The sequence below is a fragment of the Kogia breviceps genome, chromosome 2 (genome assembly GCF_026419965.1).
Source record: "Kogia breviceps isolate mKogBre1 chromosome 2, mKogBre1 haplotype 1, whole genome shotgun sequence".
In the NCBI taxonomy this organism is placed as follows: domain Eukaryota; kingdom Metazoa; phylum Chordata; class Mammalia; order Artiodactyla; family Physeteridae; genus Kogia; species Kogia breviceps.
The window spans coordinates 137,926,658-137,951,794 of NC_081311.1; the positions used below are offsets into that span (position 1 = coordinate 137,926,658).

Below are 25,137 nucleotides of genomic sequence, written 5' to 3' on the forward strand. Positions count from 1 at the left end.
CATACCACAGTACAGGGCAATAACCCAAGAATAAAGAGGAAATACTAAAGTTAATTTAAAACCATTTGCTTCTATTTATACATTAATCTTTTGAATGTAAAAATGTTAATCTTCTTTACTGATAATCTTTTAAACAGCACAAACAACTTGTTCTGCAACTCAAAGGAAGCTCATGCAAAATTCAATAGCTCTGCCTGGTTTAGACTGGAGCGGGCAGGATATTCAAATCTTGAGAGGTCAGCACAACCTACACAGTGCAGAATATTAGCTCAGCTTCTGAATTCACCACTGTCAATTGCTTTCGACTTCTGTTTTACTTCACTTCCTTTGATGACAAAGCCCATACCTAACAAGCACAACCAATCTTATTAACACGGAAAATTTTCCTCTGCCTCTCCCCTCATCCTCACTCACTTCTCTCCCTTTTGGACCCAAGCTTCCACTAACAGGTTGGAAATCTGGGGACCAGAGCTGGACTTCCCTTGAACTGGATAGAACTAAACTTCAGGACTCCTCACACAGCCCTTCCCCATCCACAAACCAAGCTTTGTCATGACCCCACCCAGTCATGATTACTCACTCATCCACTCAGTTTGACATACCTTTTGGAGGGATCTTTCTGAAGACAGAGTGAAAGTAATTTTCTAAAGGACTTGCCGTACTTTTTCATCATCTCCTTATCCTCTACTCCTGTTTCTAAAGTGGGTGGATCATTTTGCAAAGTCAACATCAACACCTGCAGCAGAAACAGAGACAGGATCTCAGGACAGCAGTTACCACAACTGAGTTTTTCATTTTTCAGCAAAGCCTCAAAGACCCTCCTTGATTAGGTACAAATGTGCTTCCCCATGATTTTCATCTAGAAAGTGTGCATTCAAAGTATTCAGCAGTTCCCTTTGCAAATCTGTTCACGCCTTTAACCTTTTTGTTATTCCATTGACAGAACTTACAAAATCCACTCTATGTGTTAAAAGTGCTCTCCCAAAGGGGCCAGGACACGGGCTTCCTGGGAACTAGCTCTCACAAGGCCTGCAGGAGCACTTAGCTCCAGCACCAGGTTAGTGTATGCTGTACTCTGGCTGGGAAAGGGGGCAGTGGAAGGTAGAGAAAGAGAGGCCCAGAGCAAGGGACCGCCTATACTGAAGGCTTCTGTAATACATTACCAGCCCTAAAAATAAATCCACAACATCCCAAGAGGTAACACATGGTCTCCCTTTTTCTTTTTTAAAGGAAAAAACATACAGAAAATTGCTTAAAGGCTTGGCAAAACTGAGACAGTAAGACACTGAAAGATAGCTAGGACACCAGTGAGTTACTAAAAACCATAACCAGAACAAAAGGCCATGCTGCTTTTGGAAAGGGAAAAAACAAAATCAAAACACAGCTTTCACATCGAAAAGGTAAAAAAAATTCCACTCTTTCGCACTAACGTCAAAATTATTTTTTTAAAAAAAAAGTGTAGAATGTGTAGCAAACTATTGACCTATAAAATGAAAAAAAAACTCATTAATGCATAAATCAGCCTTAATTTATGCAAATGCTATACATGCCAAGACACTGTTCAAACACTTTCAGATGTGTGAATAGATGAAGGATTAAAGTGACAGTTTATTGTTTGTGGAGGATAATAGCAAACCGAAGAAAAGTGGGAGATCTGTGAGATTTTAAGAAAAGTCCTGCAGGACTCTAGGCTAGAATTAGCAATGTGACTGGATTCAAGTGGAAAACACTAAAAAGTAGGGAAAGAAAGCAAACAAGAAATAAGAAAAAATAATAGAGAAAAACCAGATGAAAGAAAAGTCCTCAGAGTTGTTTCAGTGCTTTTTCCCCAAAAGGTCACTTCAATTGTTTACACCTCAATTTAAAATTTTCTGCTGACAAAATCAGGTGTGTACACACAACCCCCAAATCTTAACTATTTTAAAAATATGTATATAGAGAGAAAAACAATGTAATGAACTACACTAAAACTTTAATAGGGATTGTCTGTGGTTGATGAGATTATGAATGATTGTTTTCATCTTTATTCTTATTTGGACGTCCAAATTTTCTACAATAAGAACGTATTAACTTTTTAATCAGTAAAATCATTTAACTTTTTTAATCCTCAGGTCTTTTTTTGTTTTAATCCTCTTAAAGCTTTTCCAATAAAATCCTAGGAAAAAGTTGAAACAAACATGGACCATAGTCTCTGTAAAATATCTTCATAATTTCCATTCATCTATTTCAGCCACAAAACAAAATCCAGTTGGGTAAATTAACCCTGATACCACCACCTCAAAATTAACAGAAATAATGATGTAGGCTAGTTAAAAGAATAACAAAAATAGGGACTTCCCTGGTGGTCCAGTGGTTAAGAATCCGTCTTGCAATGCAGGGGATGCCGGTTCCATCCACGGTCAGGGAACTAAGATCCCACATGCTGAGGGGCAACTAAGCCCACGCGCCACAACTAGAGAGCCCGTGTGCTGCAACTAGAGAGAAGCCTATGCACACACTGCAACGAAGTGAAGAGCCCGCGGGCCACAACGAAAGATCCCGCGGGCCGCAACTAAGATCCCATGCAGCCAAATAAATAAATAAATATTTTTTTAAATAATAACAATAAAGAGTAACTTCCAAAAAAAAAAAATAACAAAAATCTAAAAATAGTATCCAAATGTATGTTCGTTCCTAAAAACACTGGGCTCCCTTATTTCAGATGAGTCACCAACATGACACTATGAGAAAAAGAGTGAAATGTTACAGACCATGGGGGAAAAAAGGCCTGAAAATTTGGGAAATCCATCTGTAAAGATGATATCACTATAATCTATTTTTAGAATTTTCTTGGGGAGCTGGGGGTATTCTGTGATAGAGAGAGTAATGACCAGCATTTGCCTCATCTATCAACCTCCATCGATCACTCTGATCACATTCTTCTATGCTAAGAACATAAAGCAAGCTTCAAAGCTGGGAACTGTGCTACTTTTGTCCCATTCTGTCCACTGAGAGCATCAGATAACATTTATCTTGGCTGCATCCCTCCATTATTTCCCCTCGTGTCTAAGAGAAAAATGACTATGTTTAAGAGAATTAGAGAATGGATTCCGTTAAATCATATTTCAAACCCAACATAATATTTCCAATAGCAATTACTTTCATAGGAGGATATTTGTGATAAGGCGCTGCTCCTGTGGCTAGTTCAATGGCAGTTATTCCAAAACTCCACATGTCAGCCTTGAAGTCATAGCCTCTCACCTAAGAAGGGAAGCAGGAAAAAAAACACAATTATACAGCCAGCATGTTATACATGACGAGGTCCATATTATGTCAGAATTCCACGGCTGTGTGTGCACAACCTTGAGATTACTTTGCTAAGGCCCAGCAATCGGGAATTAAATCTTGCATGACGCATTCTAGTAAAATGATTGATTTGAACAAAATGTTAGTGTACTAATGATATGTATTGTACAACTATATTATGTCAATCAAAACATCACTTTTATTTTATTTATGTATTTCACCTGTTCCATGACTTCAGGGGCCATCCAACACGGGGTGCCAACGAATGTTTTTCTTACTTTATTCCGGGTAACATCACCCCCTGTTGCTAAGAAAGCACTTACCCCAAAATCTGAAAGGAGAAAAAAAAAATCACCCTTATTTTAGGTAAGACATCATGGCTTACAAATTCTGACTTTATGAACATCTCTTTTTCTGGTGGGCCTCGCAATGGTGATGACTTGCTCCAAACATCGTGGAGCTCTCTCAGCCATACAGCAGGGCAGTCCTGCCACCCACCGTCCCCTACACCAGCGTTCCCCAACCTTTTTGGCACCAGGGACCAGTTTCGTGGAAGACAATTTTTCCCCGGGGGGGGCAGGGACAGCCGACGGTTCAGGCGGTAATGCGAGCCGGAGCGATGGGGAGCCTTAGATGAAGGTTTGCTCACCTGCCCACCCGCCCCTCACCTCCTGCTGTGCGGCCGGGTTCCTAACAGGCTGTGGGCAGGTAGTGGTCCGTGGCCCCGGGGTTGGGGACCCCTGCCCTACACTTCAGAGAATGCCCTCATCACAGGTTATGGGGTCAGCAAACTCACCAGTCCAAAAGCTCAGCATATCATTTTATATTTTCTACCCAAAAGGTATCACAAGTCATAACTAACCATAAAAGATTACAATAAAAATATACATACCTTTCCAAAGCCTAAATTAAAGAGTCTTAGCTTTTAGCTAAGATTCATTTTAGAAAATCATTTATAAGAACAGCACCAAAGGCAGTAAAACTAGCATGCGTTTCTTTTTATGTTTTCTTTTGTTATGATTATTTTCTAGCCTCTTTAATTCCACATCATCAATGTTTGGGGAGTGGATTTCTTCCTTGAAATAAAGGATGGATAACATACAACTTCCACATTCCCATGCCCTTCCTTGAACAGTGCTCTGTAACACTTTAGCCAAGATCATAATGGCAAATCCACAAACACAGGTACATAAAGCCAACATGCCCAGTTTTGTCCACACATAGCAATCAACACAAAGGATAAGCCCAGTCAGTAAAGATTGAGTTTTTTTCAACGTTTGCTTTCTGGATAATTTTCATGGATATAGATGGAAAGGTCTGTAGAATGAAATAATACTCTTCTTGACATCCATTATATATTAGAAGTTCTTCTTGTGAGGACATGAATTAATTAAGCATACTGTATATGTGCATGCATTTATGCATAAATTATGTTTGTATATGTGAAAGTAGAGAGGGAATACCCAGTGATTATTAATGTATGCATTTGTGTTCAGAGTTTTACTAATGGTTAAAATTAGTTAGTAAGTTAAACTACCAACTACTTAGGGCTAGTACAGACCTACCAGTAAGAGCCAAATCAAGGGCACCTCAGTAGAAAGCTGGTAAATAGTTATAAAAAAGGGATGTCAACACCTCAGAACACTGCAGCAGATTATGCAGTGTGGACCCCTTCAAACTGCCCTCACACGACTCTCCTTTGCTGGCCCCCTTTGGTGACTGCCAGGATGATGGCAATTACCAAAGAACAACGTCAAGTACAAACCAAGGTCAAATATTAGCATTTGCGTTAGATCTACATTATTAAGTTATGCAATAACACTGGAACCAGTTCCCTGAGTTAAAATCTGTTGACTGTTCCATTTTATTTACATTTAAATTTACTCATATCCCAATAGGATTACAACTTCAAATAAAAGGAATAAAAATTGACAAAGGGAGTCTTTATTCCAACTGCTACTCTCATGTTAATAGGGAGCAAAAGTATATTCTGAAAATGCTATAAAATTTAATTTGCATGTATGTGCTAAACTCTATTTGAACTCTTATATTACAGTCAGAAAAATCAAGCTTTCTGAAAAGAAACCTCTGAAACCACTGAACCAGTCTCCTTCCGGTTAGGAGATAAAATTCATCCTCTTACAGAAGAGCTAGGTGAACTTAATCATTTGTAAGTATCTACTATATTTGGCTAGAGGAAGAGACAACATGATAAGGCTTTCGAAAATATAAATTTCAACCTCATTTGTATTTCGGAAAAGAAGTTTAACAGTGAATCCAACATTCTGTTTTTATTAAAATAATTTTGTAACATGATAATATTAAATAAATACATATTGTCTGTAAATAATTAAGGATATGGGTAAAAGTTGCTTTAAGGAAAAATAAATTCTTTTCCATGCAGTTGAAGCAATTCTACACCCCAAATATACACATATCTTCCTAAAAGATATAATCTAGGGGCTTCCCTGGTGGTGCAGTGGTTGAGAGTCCGCCTGTCGATGCTGGGGACACAGGTTCGTGCCCGTTCCGGGAAGATCCCACATGCCGCCGAACGGCTAGGCCCGTGAGCCATGGCCGCTGAGCCTGTGCTCCACAACAGGAGAGGCCACAACAGTGAGTGGCCCGAGTACCGCAAAAAAAGAAAAAAAAAAAAAAAAAAGATATAATCTAGACAAAAATCCATTGTTAACATTAATTGTTTTTAATTCCTTAAAAATACCATCTGATGGGACTTCCCTGATGGCATAGTGGTTGGGAATCCGCCTGCCAATGCAGGAGGACACGGGTTTGTGCCCTGGTCCGGGAAGATCTCACATGCCGCGGAGCAACTAAGCCCGTGAGCCACATCTACTGAAGCCCGAGCACCTACAGCCCGTGCTCCGCAACAAGAGAGGCCACCGTGATAAGAAGCCCGCACACCACAAAGAAGAGTAGCCCCTGCTCGCGCCACAACCAGACAAAGCCCACACACAGCAACGAAGACCCAAGGCAGCCAAAAATAAATAAATAAATAAATAAAAATTTAAAAAAAAACCCAAACATCTGATTACATTAGACCTTTTAAAACTGCAAAAACAGCTGAGTGAGATGCATAGTTGCAATTCATTATTGACAATACCTCTTCAATGTATTTTCCTGATTCACATTTGTATTCACAGACTCCACTTAGAACACCCACTTTTAAGTCATAAACAGATGCTTAAACGTCTTTAAAGCTCAGAAGAAAAATTCTGGAAGCAGAAAACACCAATCCTAACATCTACTCACCCTATGACTACAGAATAAAGGTACAATTTGCTCATACGTATAGCTAGTGTATATAGAAAAAAAGATTTAATAGGTACTGCGAAAGAGAACTTTTGGACTGAACTTTGTAAGATGCTTGTGTAAACAGGAAGACAGGTATATTCTGTGGAGAGAGCTTATATGTGACAGAGAGGTGGAGGTGGCAAAGCAGAAAACAGTGAAAAGCACCCTTGATTACTGAGGGGGACGTCCAGACAGCCCAGGGGAGTGGAGCCAGATACGTGTGGGTCAGAAACCATGAACATTTCTCTGGCAACATGGAATCAAAGGTTACACAGCAAGTTAGTCAGCCTCCAAGAATAACTGCATCTCAAACTGGAAAGAGTGTGGTCATCCTGGTAACGAAAAGGCTCTCACATCTTTAGAATCCATCCAGTTCTCTCCTTCCCCATTGTCACTGCCTTGGTTTAAGCCCGAGAGTCCTGACGCAGCCTCCGAGGTCACCACCTCCCTGCTTTCCCCAGACCATCCTGCAGCAGCCAGGCACTTCTATGTCACAGGCCTGATGGCTCCGTAAAAGTCTTTAAAGGCTCCCTGCTCCCCCAGGATAAAGTCAGAATCCCTCAGCACAACATGCAAATCTGAATCCCCTTTTCCTCTCCCGCCTCATCTATCACTACTCCCAAATTCCAACCTTGAGCCCCGGCCCTCCTACTTACTTTTAATCGCCTGAACCCACCACCATCCTTGCCCTCAGCAGTGTTGCCTTTGTACCTGGGTGATGCCTTTGCCTTTGCATCATCCCAGTACATCGTTCCCTCCACTAAGGGGAGGACCATCAGCAGAGGACACTCTGCTGGTCCTTATTAATGACAGAAGCATCTCTGGCATCCTGACTCTTGGTGCCTTGGGGCTTTTTCACAGCTGCCTCTGCGTTAGGGTAGGGTTAAGTTGGATGTACCTTCATCACCTTTCCCTCATTGGTGGCGTACGATTTAAGTGACTTTGGGAATTGTCTTGTTTTGACGTGTGAACACTAAGCCCTCTGGAGGATCTGCAGGGGTTTGGGGTGCAGGTACCTGATTTAGCAAGTAGCAGATCTGCCAGGAACTAGCACAGCCCTAAGGGACCAAGGCAGGATGCTCAGTGGTTAGGCTGAAGACTAAGCTATTCCCCAACTGTGTGACTCCAGCCCAGGCACTTAACCTTTCTGGAGCTCTGTTTTCAGGCTTCTTGGTTATGCCTGTTTTTACATTATTTTCACATTTATAACACCCCCCTACTTCTTTTTACCATGGATAAATATGCTTTATGATAACTGTTAGGTAGATCAATAAGCTATTGTTCTCTGCCTTACAACTGGGCTGAGGGGATAAGCATTAATGTTTTTACAGTGGTAGATATAAAATACGAGAAGGACATGCTTCCTGACCTTAAGAATATTACCACCAAGGAGGGAGAAGGCATGAAACAGAACGTGTAGAATCAAACGCTATGCTCTGCTGTCCGTGTAGAAGTGGAAGAGCTAGGACTGTAATAGCCATGAGAGACTCCATCTCCAAGTGGGCCTTGGACCTGGCCTTGAAGATGAGGTTGAGTGTTGGACAGACGAGCCCAAAAGGAAGTGACATTCCAGACAAAGAAGCAGCATTCGCAAAGCACAAGTGTTGAGCCAAGAAGAAAAACTGTCTGACAGCTGCATGGCTCAAAAACTCAAATACCTACAGGGGCCCAGGCAGGAATATGAAGGAGGGAAGGGGGTCCTGCAAACCAATAGCACCATCTCAGTGATGAAGGGCACTTGATACCTGTCTCAGCACAGGGGGACATTAGGAAGTGCAGGGCCCTTCCCAGGAGCCCATCCCCAGGTCTAAAGCAAGCTTCTGCTGTTCAGCTGGAAAAGAAAACTGTCATCGAGGAAAATGGCCCTGGTTTTGCAGATGCCCCAATTTTCCCAGAGAAAGCCAAACATTGAGATCTTGATGCAAAACCTCTCGTTTTTGCTGTCACTGGCAACAAATTCATTAAAAAAAAAAAAAAAAAAAAAAAGTGGAAAAGTACGATAAAGCAATTCCTCCTGCCTGGTTTAACCTGCCAAACTAGTCTGCCAACTGTGTTGTTATGATGTCTAAAATTTACCTATAATACTTCAATATACATCATGTGATATTATATTTGTGGTACTGCAACCCAGGTGGGTCAACTGGTGTTCTGAGTCAGAATGCCCAGTGCTAGAAGGGTCTGGCAGCATTTGATTCAGGATGCCAGAGGCAGCTGCTAGAAGTATTTCTGTTATCCGTATCTAAGTATAGATAAGTATGAGCCAGGTGAATGCCCAAAAGGGACTACTGTTGGGGAAAAGTCACCTGCTGATAGGCATGATGCATGTTAGAAACACCTAGGTTTTCACTGGTAAAAGTCAAAGTAGTGAGCACACAGAGAGTGGCCAAAATATTTTAGATCTACTCCCCATCTGGCATGAATAGAAAGAAAGAATCCAGCCAGGCCCAAGAGTAAACTAAACCCCTAACCAGTTTTCTGCCTAGTTAGATTCTAGATGCCAGGCACAAGGGTACAAGAAAACTGCATCTGGAATGTTGGCATGTCAGCTTCCAGTGAATTTTTCATTCACCTAGAAGGACAGAGAGCAGGAATCCCCTTGAGCTTACGGAATAAATTGTGAGAACTCTTTAGGGTTCTTGGTTGCTAACGAAGGGCAAAATTTGGTCTGAAACTTGATTTCCTTAAAACCTGGGAGTGACGCTGTAGATGAGTTAGCCAACCCGAACCGACCTCAAACATCTATAAAATCTACTAATAATCTGTGAAAGGGAGAAAAAAAATGGCTTAGGTCCATTCCATACTTGGCTAGAGAGTAATGGAATCAACATTTGAGAGCTCAAAGCTTCCTAAATCGTATTCAAAATGAGTTGCAACAGATACTGATCCTTTAGACCTCCGAGTGGCTGGTTGAAGGTCTGGGGCTGCGAGAAGCACTGAGCCTGTCAAGGGGTCCAACTACAGAGTCTGAGCTGCAGGTAAAGGAAGCTTGATCCAGTTACTACCCTGGACTACTGTTGCTTTCTCTCTACTCAAGAGGAGAATTGGGGAAAGGAAATCATGCAGGGATGTTCAGGAAAAGAGAAAGACTAGAAGCAGGAAGACCACAGCCATAGCCCAAGAGTAAAATCAAAAGGGCCTATATTTGAACACAGACTCCGAAAAAGGAAAGCATGAGACAAATCCTTAACGAAATGTGGTAATTTAGTGAGTACTGGAATTAAAAAAGAGGAAGGAATAAACAAGAGGAAATAACTTCCCAAGGACCATATAGCAAGTTACTGAAGGACTGAATGAAATCCACACTCCTTCACAAAGGCGTTTTAGCCACAGCCCCAGGCTCCTTTTTGGGAAAATTCGGTGTATTCTTAGATACCGGAAAGGAAACACAAAAAAGAATAATGGGGTTAATATTCCACAACTCCTACGCTCTTCCCTGAGTAAAGATCAAGTTGTGATTACCCAGCATAGAAAAACTGGCTTGAGGTTCTCTGGTTAATCCTAAATGTCATATTTATATCATCAAAAACAATCCCTGCATAATTTGGTTTGATTCCCAGTTGTTGTTTTTTTCTCATGAGAGAGTCAAGACTTTACTGGCGAAACTGAAATGAACTTCTAAACACCCAGGAACATTTTCAGGGCTGCCAGCATCCGGCCTTCGTGAGTCTCACAGGTTTCCTTAAAATGTTATACATCCAATGTTGGTGAATGAAAAAGCATATAAAGAAGCACATTATGATTTAAATTATGCAAACTATGATAATGGGTATAAAACAGAAGCAAATATTTTCTTAATTCTGTTAGGAACTGCATGAACAGTTGTTTTGCTTTAAATGACGTATTTCGTTCTTTTCATGTTGTTTTTATAGTAAAACGTGTGTCGGTGGTGCAGCACTCCCACAGAAACAGTAGTGTCCAACTGGCGTGGGTGTCGCTTTGATTTTGCAGAGCTTTGATTTAAACGCAATGCCAGCCTTCTAGTGAGAGCTAACATGGGAAAATATGACATTAATTTAAATAGAGTGACTATCACATGACCTAAACAATACGAATAGAAGAATTATGTTAAGGTATCATCTTCTGTTTGCTGGTAATTCCAAGGTGTCCTTTCTGCCCCCGGATTTTCTTGGTGAGAGAGGAAAGACACAGACCAGGCTAAGTGAAGGCTTTAGCAATTACAGAATCAGAGGCATGCCTCCTCCAACTGCAATCCAGACTTATTCCATACAGATTACTCTTCCTAAAGAACAGTTCTGATCACAGCCCTCTCTGGTCAAACTCTCTCCCCACGTGGCATCTGAAGACCAAGGCAGAATCCCCGGCCATAATTCATCCTGTATGTAGAAACCAACAAACAGTCTCCCAGTATTGTTTCCTTCTGATTGCAATGTTTACCCCATTATCACATCCTTGAGCACAGTGCTGTTCACTTTTTTAACTGACCAAATCAGTTGTTTCTCAATTTTACTTTTCTTTAATGTATAATTAAACCCAGCCTTTTCTACCAGTTTTACTGCTTGTTTTATTTCTGTTTGTAAATTAAATAGGAACAACTTTTCACTCTCCTGGAGGGTTGCCATCTTCAGGGTGTCATCAGACCTCCAGGCAATGAGAAGCAAGTCTGCAGGGGCGGGAAGGTGGGGAGGCAAGGGCAGCACTGCCTCGTGCCTGCCGGGAACCCCTGAAACCAGGCAGGAGAGAGCGCAGGGCAGCACTGACTCAGAGGTGGCAGAGGGGATGCCTCAAGTCCTCCAGGCGGACGCGGCACCTCCAGGTACCTGCAGAACTCAGCAAGCCCAGAGCAAGAAACAGAGCCCAGAGCCCAGCAGGCCAAGGCAGTATGTGGCAAGACCTACACAGTGGCCGCCTACGTTCACCAGGCTGGTTTCCTTCTTGAAGTAATGCCACTTTACTCATAGGCGAAGTTTTCTCTCTATTCTAACAGTGGTGTGGGCACAACTAGTACGAGGCCAAATAGTGACACGCTTGGTGCGGGATACATGGCCCCCGTTCAGAAGCACACCATGGGGTCTTGACGGTTCCCAGTGAGTCCCCATCAATGATCCCTGAAACTACTACAGGGGAGAGGAGAGGCACCGAGGGAGGACACAGTGAGTAGCAAGGAACTACATTTCCACCCCGAGAAGGTACTGTGGAATCGAACAGGCCTGCGTGGGATGCCATTTACACTCCCTGCGCATCCACTTCACTTCTTTGAGCAACAGTTTCATGAGCTATAAAATGAGGGGCACAGAATGCATATGGTAGCTTCCTAATAATATTAAGTCCCTGGCAGCACACACTGGTGATTTGCTACCCAACATCCATACCCCGATCTCTACCGGCATCCTGATTTGGTGTGCTGGGCCCCAGGGGGATTAACTGTACAGATCTAAGTCAGTCATGGTGTCTGGTTCCCGGTCTGGTGAATGGTCTGAGGGTCTGCCCTAGTCCTGCCTGACCCATGGGATCCAAGAGGAATATGGTACAGACACTTGTGGGAATATTTTCTGCCTAACACAAGAACCACCCTACCAGGGTGGTTTCCTCCCCACTCCCCCTTGCCTGTTAGGGACACTGTCACATGAGGACGTGAGACTGGGAGCAAAGGAGCCCGTGGGGACATGGGCTGCCTAACATTACTGAGGTGCAGAACAGAGAGTAGTAAAGAGCCCAACACCTCTTGTGATACCCCTGGGTTCCTACACCAACCCTGGAACAGTATACCCCAGACTAATGCCACGTGAGGTTGTTAAACATCCGTATTGCTTCATCCCGACGGTCAAGTCCTCTGGTATTTGTACCCAAAGGCTTTTTAATTCTTACAATCCCCTGTCTTTCCCCAGTCCAGCCACGTTTATTCATACTTCCTGACTATTAAGAATTAACCATTGCATCAGAGGCCAAAGTCGATGCAATCCCCAAATGGGCTTGGTAAAAATCAGCAAGAAAACGATTTGGCACACAGTGAAGTTTTGAAGTTTTAAACAGCTCCAGTATTAAGCATGGCTTTTAATACCAGGGGCACAAATCAAAACAAATAAATGCACCGGCATCTCAAGGGGAAAAAAAAACATACTACAAGAAGAGCCTAATTCACTCTTTTGCCAATAGCTTCTGTTTGGGGCTACGCTTACATAAATGTTCCAAAAATGGAACAATAATACACTTCTAGGAAAATAGGAGAGAGAGGTATCTTCAACATTCTCGTCTAGGTCCTTGCTACTCAAAGTGGGGTCCATAGACCAGAAGCATAAGCATCACCTGGGAGCCTCTGAGAAACACAGAACCTTGAATCCCACCCCAGACCTAGTGAACAGAAGCTGTACTATAGCAAGAGCCCCAGATGATTTGATGCGCAGTGAAGCTGGAGAAGCACTGCTCAAGGGCACCGTCTTCCTAGCAGGCATCACGGCACGATTCAGTATGACTGGAAGACCTCCAAGTACAGCCAGCTCCACGGCTTCCCTCCTTCACCTCTCTGGTGAAGAGAACCACAGCAGTAGAAAGTGACTTGGAAAAAGTCGAGTGCACATTCATGTATTTTATGACAAGTAAGTTCAAGGCCAACACTACGAACGAAAATCATGTCCTACATACACAGAACTGTCTGACCCAGTGATCCTAATGTGTCACGCAGGACAAATTCACACATGTGGGGCTTCCCTGGTGGCGCAGTGGTTGAGAATCCGCCTGCCGTTGCAGGGGTCACGGGTTCGTGCCCTGGTCCGGGAAGATCCCACATGCTGCGGAGCAACTAAGCCCGTGAGCCATGGCTGCTAGGCCTGTGCGTCCGGAGCCTGTGCTCCACAACGGGAGAGGCCACAACAGTGAGAGGCCCGCGTACCGCAAAAAAAAAAAAAAAAAAAAAATTCACACATGTGGCACACCTCTGTGGGAATACTCAGATTTGTACAAAATCTTTTTATAATACATTTACATAATTTATAATCAGAAAACTTATCAACAGTCCGTCCCTAACGGCTGCTCACTGGAGGTGCCAGGGCATAGAAGAGCCGGGCTTCGGGTAAGCATCAGCCTCAGCACAGATATCTGTAACACTAAACCTCTCTCTCCCCCTCATGAAAGCTCTGAAATGCAGTTGTGGGAGGGTGATAGCATTATAATATTAAAGTGATAACACTGAATACACTCAACTTTTAGGCAAGTCAATAAGAAATATGTTGGCACCTTATCTGCTATTAGTAATCAATTATTCACATACCACCTCACTATGGGGGCGGGTGGGGGACACCACCTGTCCTGCTCAGGAGGGAGGGACCCCAAGAGGGACCAGATAGAACCAAAGAGAGTTTTCTGAAAACCCTCGCTTTCCACCCAAACTTCTTTCCCTGAATCAGACTCCTGGTTTTCATCTCTATTTATTCCTTCTCATAAGCAAATGGTCTCAATGGCCTGGGCTGGTTCTACAGACTGCAGCCCCACCCACATGTGGCATGGTGTCCAAGGCATTCATGATCAGAAAAATAGGATCTGCCATATTTCCAGAGCCTGGGCCCTAGGGAGTCACTTCTAGTTGCTCTGTACAAGTCCACGTTTCCCATCTATTAATGAGGGAGAGGCAGTCCTAACCGTGTTTGAAACATCAGAGAATAACAATTTCACAGCCTTTTCTGACAGCAAAAGAAGAAATCAGAAGACATCTTTTTATTCCCTAACGCTAGAGTTTCACCTTTCAAAGCACAAACACACCAAAAAAACCCACAAAGAAGCAAACCTTCCCATGATTGGTATTTCATGTAGGTAGACTCTTGAAATTGCCATCAACAGATTTCCTTTCAAATGTGCTACATTTCTACTTATAAAGGAAAAGTTCTTAGCACTTATTTGTACTTCGTACATGGAGTCAACATCAATCCACAATGACACAGACAAATTATTTTAAAAATTCAACAGAGGTATTCTTGGTAAAAATTTGGAGGCTACACAAGCTGCCAGCCCTCCCCAATTCCTCAACCATTCTCACAATCAAGACAACACAGGCTTAAAAGAGACAAAAAGAAGAATAAGTGGTAGCCGGTGTCAATTCACATTTGGCTCACAGTTCAGCTGACTAATACAGCCAATTAGCCCCAGCGTGAAGGAGAACACTAGTTTAAGACAATGGCAAACTACCGATAATCTGCCCATCTATGTCAGAGTCGCTGAACCCTTCCCCAAAGCCCAAAGCAGGTGAACTTCCGGGGAGAAATGGAGCCAGAGGCCACACCTGGCGGGGCAGCAGCAGAAGAAGGGGGGCCAGGAAGGCTGGAGCAGTAAACCCAGACCAGGTGTGCTGCAGGTGCAGTCAAGACCAAGCTTTCTCAAGTCTAAAGACAGACACAACCAAAAGCCCACTCGTGGTCAACTTTCTATCAACTATGATAATTACAGTGAGCAAAAGAAAGCCACAGATAATCCCCAAGTCACAAACTCATTCTCCCTGGCTCCCCAGTGGGAGTGGGAGGGGTATTTTTAAAGATGCTCTGGTGAAAAGTAGCCACAGGACAGATGCTTGGCTTACTCTCTGCTCCATGCCCAAGACCATCCTCTGATTTGAATGCTTTCAAATAGGACTGAGAATGCCTTTAGAGAGTGAGGCTAATGAAGGGACCCTGAAACACTCTGATGCAAGATAGATCCTCGGAAAACATCTTGTCGACCTTCCTTATTTTTCAGCTGAGAAACTGAACCCCGGGACAGCCCAGCTGTCAAAAGGCACAGCATGAAGAAGCAGGTGGGGGAGGGGGCAGGGAGCCTAATGGCGAGGAAGTCAGCCAAGGGTAAAAAGTGAAGTCTGGGGAGGCCTGGAGTGATCTGCTTTTACGACCTTCAGAAGGACCTCCAACAAGGCCACAATCACTCAGCAGTCCTCAGTACCCTCATCTGTAAGACCGACTCTGCTGAACTGACAGCAAAGTGCGGGGAACACTAGGTAAGCATATTATACAGGGATCATCATTTCCGAAGCCAAAGGCATGCTCTGCAGTCACTGGGGGCTCCTGGCTTGCCATACCCACAAAGACAGGCACAAGCAACTTAGATCAAAGATTAATGAGTCTGAATTTCCAATGCAATATTCATATACCTCCAGGTGGTCTTTTTCATACAAATCTCCACTTAACTAGCTCGACTATCAGAAGCTTCCAATAAACCAGAATGACCTATCTGTACACTTTTAAAGAGATGGTCCCTACGGGAGATGATTAAAATAGCACAATTCCAGTTGCCACAAGTATTTAAAGCAACAATTCACATCATTTTCACAAAGTTTCAAGAAGGATTAGTCGGGGATAACAAAATCTTCGAAGAATCTGCAGATTTTTAAATCTGTGATAAAGAAAACCTCATATTTAAAACTCCTAACACTGAGGAGAGTCACTAAAATATGAGGAACATACATTAAACTCTATTGCTCAGTATTCTTTTAATTTAAATTCACTACATAGTCACATGTTCATTCATTCATTCAACCACTATTTACTGAGCTCTTACTAAGTACCATTTCCATTCTAAACTCTAGCACTATAGAACAGAAACCCCTGCCTTCATGGAGCTGACTTTAAGTTGGGGCAGAGGTGGGGAGGAGAGATAAATACAGGTAATAAAATTATGAAGCACAATAGACAGCAGTGGTTCTCAGACTTCAGTGTGCATCAGAATCACGAGAGGGCTTCTTAAAATATGGATTGCTGGGGCTTCCCTGGTGGCGCAGTGGTTGAGAGTCCACCTGCCGATGCAGGGGACACGGGTTCGTGCCCCGGTCCGGGAAGATCCCACATGCCGCGGAGCGGCTGGGCCCGTGAGCCATGGCCGCTGAGCCTGCGCGTCCGGAGCCTGTGCTCCGCAACGGGAGAGACCACAACAGTGAGAGGCCCGCGTACCGCAAAAATTAAAAAAAAAAATAATTAAAAAAAATATATATATGGATTGCTGGACCCCCCACCTCCAGAGTTTCTGACTCAGCAGAAACTAGGGATGGAAGAGGACAAGAATTTGCATTTTTATCAAGCTCCTATGGTGATGCTGATACTGCTGATTTAGAATCACACCTTGAGAACCACTAATGTAGAATACATTAATGTGTACAATAAAGATAAAAAGATCAGAGGATGGAGAGTATGGGGCAGAGGCGCTGCAATTCACCATAGGATGCCATCCATGGAAGCTTCACTGATGGGACATGTGAGGTATTGAGTAGAGCGTTCCAGGTAGAGGGAACAACCCATGCAAAGGACATGAGACAGGAGCATGAGTGGCAAGGAGGCCAGTTTGACTGGAGGAAAGCGAAGGAGAGGAAGGACTAGGAAATGAGGTCAACAAGATAATGAGGAGCTAGATCTTGTAAGGCCCAGTAGGCCACCATTAGGGCTTTGACTGACGTGGAAAGGCATTACAAGGTTTTGAGTAAAGCCATGATACAAGCTGGCTTATTTTAACAGCGTCACTCTGGATGCCGTGTAAACAGCTGAGCACACAGGGACGAGGACAGAAGAGGACCTCTTAGGAGGCTACGGTAATAATCCAGGGAAGAGATGATGGTGTCTTGGACCAGGACGACTGCAGAGGAGGTGGTGAGGCGTGGTTCACAATAGCATTTGCTGACAAATTGGACAGGACATGGGGTATAAGAGAAGAAGGGTCAGGAACACTAGATTTCTGCCCTATTACATAGGAGGATAGAGCTGCCATTAAAAGAAGCAGGGAAGACTGTGAGAAGGGCAGTTTGTTGGGGGGCATGGGGGTTACACAGTTCTTCTGTACTGCAGTTATACAATTCTTAGAGCTGAAAGGAAACTTGAGAGCCTAAGAGACTCACTTTATAGGTGATACACGGCCAGCAAAGAACTTGAGGGAAGGTACAGGGTAAGATAGTGACCTGGGGGGGGGCTAGATAATCCTTGGCTACTGTGTCCTCAAGTGTACTGTGTGAAATCAAGTGTTAAATTATATTACACAGAGGGTAAATACATGTTAAATCTATTTAAATTTCCTAAAAATCTCTAATCTACATATGATACATGCAGTAACTTATGAGATGTTATTGATCAAAAATGCTTAGTCCCAAATTACTCATATTTTCAATACATATTTAAGATTTATCCCCAGGACATCATATTAAACTAGAACTAGAATGGCTAACTTAAATTCCTCAGGTATATGCATTTCTCTCCACTTACAAATTTTTTAAATTAAATGTCATAGCAAATTGTTGATAGCTGTCTGTTTCACCTGAGCTGTAAACTCCAGGACAGCAGACACAAAGTCTCCATTGCTGATGACAGATCAGCTCAGCGACTGTGCCTGGAACATAGTAAATGTTCAATAAATATCTGTCAACTAACCACCCCAGAGGCATTGAACCCAAACACCTAATGTTCACCTTTTCACCAGGGAAGGACCATTTTTTTTTAGAACAATTGAAGGTTCTGGAAAACAAAAAGTCAATGAAAACAATAAAAATGACCCAGCAAAGAACTGAGTTGAACTGCTCTGCTCTCAGTCTAAAAACTCTGGAGAGGGTGTGGAGAAAAAGGAACCCTCCTACACTTGTGGTGGGAAGGTAAACTGGTGCAGCCACTAGGGAGAACAATATGGAGGTTCCTTAAAAAACTAAAAATAGATCTACCGTAAGATCCTGCAATCCCACTTCTGGGCATACAGCCAAAGAAAACCATAATTCAAAAACATACATGCACCCCAATGTTCATTGTAGCACTATTTACGTAGCCAAGACGTGGAAGCAACCTACGTGTCCATGGACAGATGAATGGATAAAGAAGATGTGTATGTATATATATAAATATATATAAATTTATATATATATTTATATATATATATATTCAATGGACTCTTAGCCATAAAAAAGAATGAAATAATGCCATCTGCAGCAACACGGATCCACCTAGAGATTATCATACTAAGTGAAGTAAGCTAGACAAAGACAAATATCATATGACATCACTTATACGTGGAATCTTGAAAAAATGATACAAATGAACTTATACAAAACAGAAGTAGGCCCGCAGACTTAGAAAGCAGACTTATGGTGACCAAAGGGGAAAGGGGGTGTGGGGAGGAATAAATTAGGAGTTTGGGATTAACATATACACACTGCTATATATAAAATATATAACCGGGCTTCCCTGGTGGCGCAGTGATTGAAAGCCCTCCTGCCGATGCAGGGGACGCGAGTTCGTGCCCCGGTCTGGGAAGATCCCACATGCCGCGGACTGGCTGGGCCCGTGAGCCATGGCCACTGAGCCTGCGCATCCGGAGCCTATGCTCCACAACGGGAGAGCCCGCAGCAGTGAGAGGCGCGCGTACCACAAAAAAAAAAAAAAAAAAAAAATCACATGCACACAACGTACAACTGGGGAAATCTCTGTAAGCTTAACAGATTGTATCAATGTCAATATTCTATATTCTGCTAGTGATGTCATACTATAGTTTTACAAAAGGTTACCATTGGGGGAAAGTAGGGAAGGGAGCATGAGCTATCAGTGTATTCTTTCTTACAACTGCATGTGAATCTACCGCTATCTCAGGAAAGATTTTGATTAAAAAATACTTAGAAGCATTCTGTTTTTGACATGGAGAAATAAGCTCCCAATAAATCGATTTTTCATCCTTAAAAACTCTGCAGGGCTTCCCTGGTGGCGCAGTGGTTGAGAGTCCGCCTGCCGATGCAGGGGACGCGGGTTCGTGCCCCGGTTTGGGAAGATCTCACATGCCGTGGAGCGGCTGGGCCCGTGAGCCATGGCCTCTGAGCCTGTGCATCCGGAGCCTGTGCTCCGCAACGGGAGAGGCCACAACAGTGAGAGGCCCGCGTAACTCAAAAACTAAAAATAAAAAAATAATAATAATAATAAAATAAAATATATAACCAACAAGGACCTCCTATCAATATTTTGTAATAACCTGTAAGGGAAAGTAATCTAAAAAAAACAACAACCAGGTACATACATATGAATAACTGAATCACTTTGTTGTACACCTGAGATTAACATGATATTCTACACCAACTAAGCTTCAATTAAAAAAACAAACAAACAAAAACTCTTGTTTTCCCCAGACCTCAGCAGCTTGTGGTAATACATGAAATTTAATTTAATAATGACACTACAGGCCCTTAAAGACAGGAAGAAAGAAGGGAAGGGAGGAAGAGAGAGAAAGGGAGGAAAGGAAAGGGGCAGGGGAGGGGAGAAGGGCAGACGGAGGGAGAAGGGTCCTCCTGCACTCTTCCTTGAAGCTCAACCCTGTCCCTCTGCAGCTGAACGTGCACAGCTGAGGAAAGATTCCAGCAGGCATACAGAGCAAAGTGGTCCTCCCCCATTGAGTTCACCCAGTAAGATTTCCTTAGACTGCTGCTCAAACAACTGCTAGCAGCTGTTAAAGGATGGGAAGCTGCTGAAAATCTCCCCAAGTATTTCTCCCTGATGGTATACAAATGGAAAGGAAAACTAAGTTTCCAGAATTGATTGTATACGTGGTTCACACCGGAGGTTTCACCAAATGGTACCGTTTGTCAAGATCCCGAAATTCAGGAAGCCATGTTAATCTGTTGTCTTCATTGACTTACACCCCCCGCCACAAAAAGGAATAAATGAGAATTTTGGCATAATTTGTTAAACCATAAATTCACATAATTATCAAACTTCCTGAAACCCAAAACATATTTTGGTTCACTATAAAGCAATTTATACCCCCCCCAAGATTTTAATTTGCACTGTATTCTATTTTCTGAGTGTGCCCAATGTCTCTTAAATTCATGCTTTTGCTCCACGCTTCCTTGACTTAATCAATCATTTCACTGCTAGCTGGCTAAGGCAGAGCTTGCCTAAAATCAGAGCTGAAACATGTCTGTTAAAAAACTATTTCAGGCTTAATAAAACAGACATTTCACATGGAATGATAATTCACTTATTATTATAAATGAAACTATATCCTGAATTGTTTAGATGCGTTAGTTGATGTAAATCTCATAACTCTCTGGAGACTAGTTTGGAAAAATTTACTAAATTGAATTATATTTTTTAAAAATTATTTCAGCCTTAAAAATATGCATTAGTGTATGTGCCTAAATATTTTAAATATTTTCACCTTCCTCTCTGTTAAGGTGATATATTCTTGCTTGTTTCAGCTTTCAGCTGTGACTCACATGAGCACCCCTATCACTGATGGATGCATATGGGTGCAGAGCCCGGCGAGACCGCTCAGATCACATTGGCCAAAAGGTCATGAACACCTGCCACGTGCCAGGCACTAACAGGGAGTGCTAAGATGAACACCATGGGGTTTCTACCGCTGGTAAGTTTTGATGTACGGTCTGGAGAGAAAAGGAGGACGTAGAGACCCAATTTCACTATCATGTAACAGGCAATGTAGTTGGAGTGTATTAAGGGCACTTTCAAGCCACCAGGGTAAGGTGCTTAGGAAAGGATGGGAAGGGCTTTCTCAAGGAAAGAACGCCTTGAACTGAATCGGGAAGGAGAAGAAGTGAGCCAGGAAAAGAAGGGGGATCACAAAGAAGTGAAGAGAAAGCACTGGTGGACGAGACTGGAAAAACAGTCAGGGCCTTCATATGCCATATTAGGGAACCGGGGCTTTATTCCATCAGCAACAGTTTTAAACTTTAGGCCATGTAATCAGATGGTCAGATGTGCATTGTAGATTCTTTACTCCGGTGATACTGAGGAAATTGATGGAAAGAAGAAAGAAAGAAGCAGAGCAAAATGATATGGCAGGCGGTCACACGAGGTGCCTTCAACCTCACCTTCCCAGGTACCTCCCTGTGACCTTAGGACACCTTGCATAATTAAAGGGCATGACCCCATTTCAATACAAAAGCAACACGAGCTAACTAATTCTAAAATGAAATGTGTGTTAACTCCTTTAACCCTCTGGTATTGTCACATTGCACAGATGTGTAAACTGAAGCACAGGGAAGTTGAATAACTTGGCTACAGGGCCAGGATTGGACTCACAGCAGTCAGGTGTCAGAGTCCATGCTCTAGACCAAAGCACCCTTAAATATGGCGACATCATCCTTTCCTGATCAGATGCCTCATGGGCTTCAGAGCTCTCTTACACTAATCAGAGGCTGCCTCCGGTGCACCTAGGGAGCCCAAACCACCCTGCTTGAAGTAGCAGCCTCTCTTCCCTATAACACGAGAAATATTCCTCCCCCCTCCCTCACCCCATCCAAGTACACTTTACTAAAGCCAAAGAACACAGAAGGAACACAAAAGAACCCAGCAGCTATGGGTATAAAAACTCCACCACCTTGCATTTTCCTCTGGCTCCTTGAGAATAATATCTGAATACTGGAAGCAAGTTAAGTCTAGTTGCAAGTTCTCCTGGCAGCAGTTTTAGTCATAGGGTTTTCAGCATTCAAGAAGCTGACTAGGGCTTCCCTGGTGGCACAGTGGTTGAGAATCCACCTGCCGATGCAGGGGACACGGGTTCGTGCCCCGGTCTGGGAAGATCCCACATGCCGCGGAGCGGCTGGGCCTGTGAGCCATGGCCGCTGAGCCTGTGCTCCGCAACGGGAGAGGCCACAACAGTGAGAGGCCCGCGTACCACCAAAAAAAAAAAAAAAGAAGCTGACTAAAGCTGAAAATGCATTCAAAGGCTGACTAAGAAAAAAAATCTCCCTCCCAGAAAACAGAGATGCTACCCAAAGTCACACCAATGTGCCTAAGACAGTGAAAAACCTAGGGCATAAGCTGATTTGTATGGGCTCAGATACACTGAGATAGATGTGATGATAACTTTCTTCTAGGCTGCCACAGTTAGCTAGTACCAGATTTGATTTCTGTCGTGACAAACCAGGAATGGGAAATTCACATTCGCTCACATACACACACCTAAAAAAAGGCAAAAGTAAGTGAAAATGAGCATGAGATCTACCTTACATAATGCAGTTGTATGTTTCTAGAAAGTTCTTCAGAAATCAATCGTTTTGAAATTAACATTTTTAGAGTAGATTAAGAGTGGTCACTATTTTTTTAAAATCCTAAGATAAATATATTTGTAGTGACCACCCCAAAGAGACCTGTTTTATATGAATTTCTGTTTTAAAATAGCATCTCTCATAATTCTGGACAAACAGCCTTAGACACTTGCCAGACAAAGCACTAAGCTTTTCCTGACAGTTTATGACAGAGCATCAAATTGGAAAAGAAAATGCTAGGCCGTGGGAAAAGCATGTCATTCAAATAGCCACTCCTTCTATCATATTGTAGCAAAATCTGTTACACTTACCAAGGCATCCTCTCCAAGTTTGTTATCAGGAAGTCTCTCACACTCACACACACACACACACACACACACACACACACACACACACACACAGGTTTGCTGAGCACAGAAGATCTAATAAGAAGTAAAGCATTTTCTTTTAAACCCTGAGTAGGCAATCCTCAGGTTTTAATTCACTACATTTAACCTCAAGTTTTTTAGTCTGAAAAGAGTGTGATGTCACTACCATGCTTAATCCTGCACCAAATGATGCCTAAGATGATGATGGCTTCTCCCATCCGCTAAAACCTTACCAGTGATGCTGTGAGCAAGGAGGGAAAAGGTGCTAAATATCTTCCCTGGCCCCAAACAGAATCGATTTGCAGAGATGGAGAAGCGCTAGTGATTGCTATTGGTCTTCCACCAAAAAGTGAGGTCACTCAAATCCAGATTTAGGGTTGTCTTCTCAGAAAACCCACAGACGTGGCGTCACAGGCTCTGGAGCTAAACTGCCCAAAGCTGAAGCCTGACTCCACCACGTATTCTACGCGTGACCTGGGCCACTTACTTCCCTTCTCTGTATCTTAGCTTCTAGCATGTAAAGTGGGCATAATAAGAGCACCTCCCCATGGGGCTGTGGTGAGGCTGAATGAGTCACAGTGCACTCAGCACACGGAACCAGGCCTGGCACACAGGAAACACTCGATACACGTTAGGTACTGATTTTACAGCCACACTCAATAAAAATATATATAATACCCATGGAACTGGAACTGCTGGAAATGGAACCAAGCATACCAGTGTTATTCACCACACTTGTTGGCTATATAAAAAGGCAAGAGTAGGGCTTCCCTGGTGGCGCAGTGGTTGAGAATCCGCCTGCCGATGCAGGGGACACGGGTTCGTGCCCTGGTCCGGGAAGATCCCACATGCCGCAGAGCAGCTGGGCCCGTGAGCCATGGCCGCTGAGCCTGCGCGTCCGGAGCCTGTGCTCCGCAATGGGAGAGGCCACAACAGTGAGAGGCCCGCGTACCACAAAAAAAAAAAAAAAAAAAAAAAAACGCAAGAGTTTCCAGTGGCCTGAACCTGGCCCCTTAATGTTCCCTTTTCTAATAAAAAGTTCTGAAAAAGAGAATATATACATACACACACGCGCACACACATATGTGTGTGTGTGTATATATACATATAGAGTGAGTGATTTTAATAAAAAATGTTATGTTTTCTATTAGAATAGCAAGAAAACTCTTTTTAAAAGAATACTCGTATTAATACTCTCAAGGTAAACAAACATTACATTCAAAGAAATAAGTGCAAAGTTCTCCCCAGTTTAACTCGTATTTCAAAAAACAGAGCCTAGAGAGCATAAAGATGTGAAGGGAAGAGAGTACAAATAATCTGAGTAAAAGCAGTGGATTATTTGTCCAAATATAACAGCAACAAAGAGACGGTGTAGCTCTGCTGTTGCTGTGAGTCTCTGCTTTCAACTCTCCCACCCTCCTCCCCTACTTCACCCACCCAAGATGCCAGCAAAAGACCTGAGGACTCCTGGTCTGAGCTTTTGAGGCAGTGACCCACCGCCTGACTAAGAAAGTCCAACTCCTGTAACATGGGGAGAGCGGCAGCATCCAGCTCTTGCAAGAAATCATTACAAATTCTTTTGTTTTTTTTTTAAATGCAATAATCTTATTTTAGAGTTAAAACCACACACACAAAATTTAAATACTGTATAAATTCAATGTTATGCTCAGGTTAGAGGACACGGAGAATATTCACTGTGAATTCTAGAAAAGCTATAATGGCTCCAGAGATGTATCAACAGAAAGTGCACACTTACATGCCTGAGAGCCGACCATTACTCAGCGGGAAATGAGGCTTCCGGGTAACGTCATTACACATGAAGTCGCACACACAAAAAGGACACCAAGGAAAGTCCGGAATGGCTGTCTACAAAGTGCTCGCCATGTGCCAGGCACTGTCCTAAGCACCACAGACACTGACTCATTTAATCCTCATGACAACCCAAGCAGTGGCTTCCTGCACGGGCCCTTCTGAACCCAGGAGCCGAACATCGCACCCACCAGCTGGTTACACTCCACACCACCATCCAGGGTGAGGAAAAAAACCCACAGACCTGAGAGGGAGAGAAAAAGTCGGGAAATCTTACCTCGGGGGATCCCAACTGAGAAAAGAGAAAAGGACAATGTGCTCCTGAAGGCCCAGAGAAGGAGCTCGGGTCGGTAATCTGGCAAGAATACTGGGACGGAGTGACTGGGAGAGTAGCTGGTGGTAGAATAA

The 25,137-nt window shown here is 43.2% G+C and overlaps 1 protein-coding gene across 5 annotated transcripts in view; it reads right to left on the reverse strand.

The window, feature by feature from the left end:
- Positions 1-25,137, reverse strand: part of STK39 (serine/threonine kinase 39) — a 491,161-nt gene that overhangs the window by 206,823 nt on the left and 259,201 nt on the right. For all 5 annotated transcript variants that reach the window (XM_067026251.1, XM_067026250.1, XM_067026249.1 and 2 more), the window contains 3 exons: positions 3,507-3,616; positions 3,139-3,240; positions 603-736 (listed from right to left, as the gene is read on the reverse strand). In XM_067026251.1, coding sequence (XP_066882352.1) covers positions 603-736; positions 3,139-3,240; positions 3,507-3,616 — 346 coding nt within the window. The remainder of the gene's footprint in view (positions 1-602; positions 737-3,138; positions 3,241-3,506; positions 3,617-25,137) is intronic.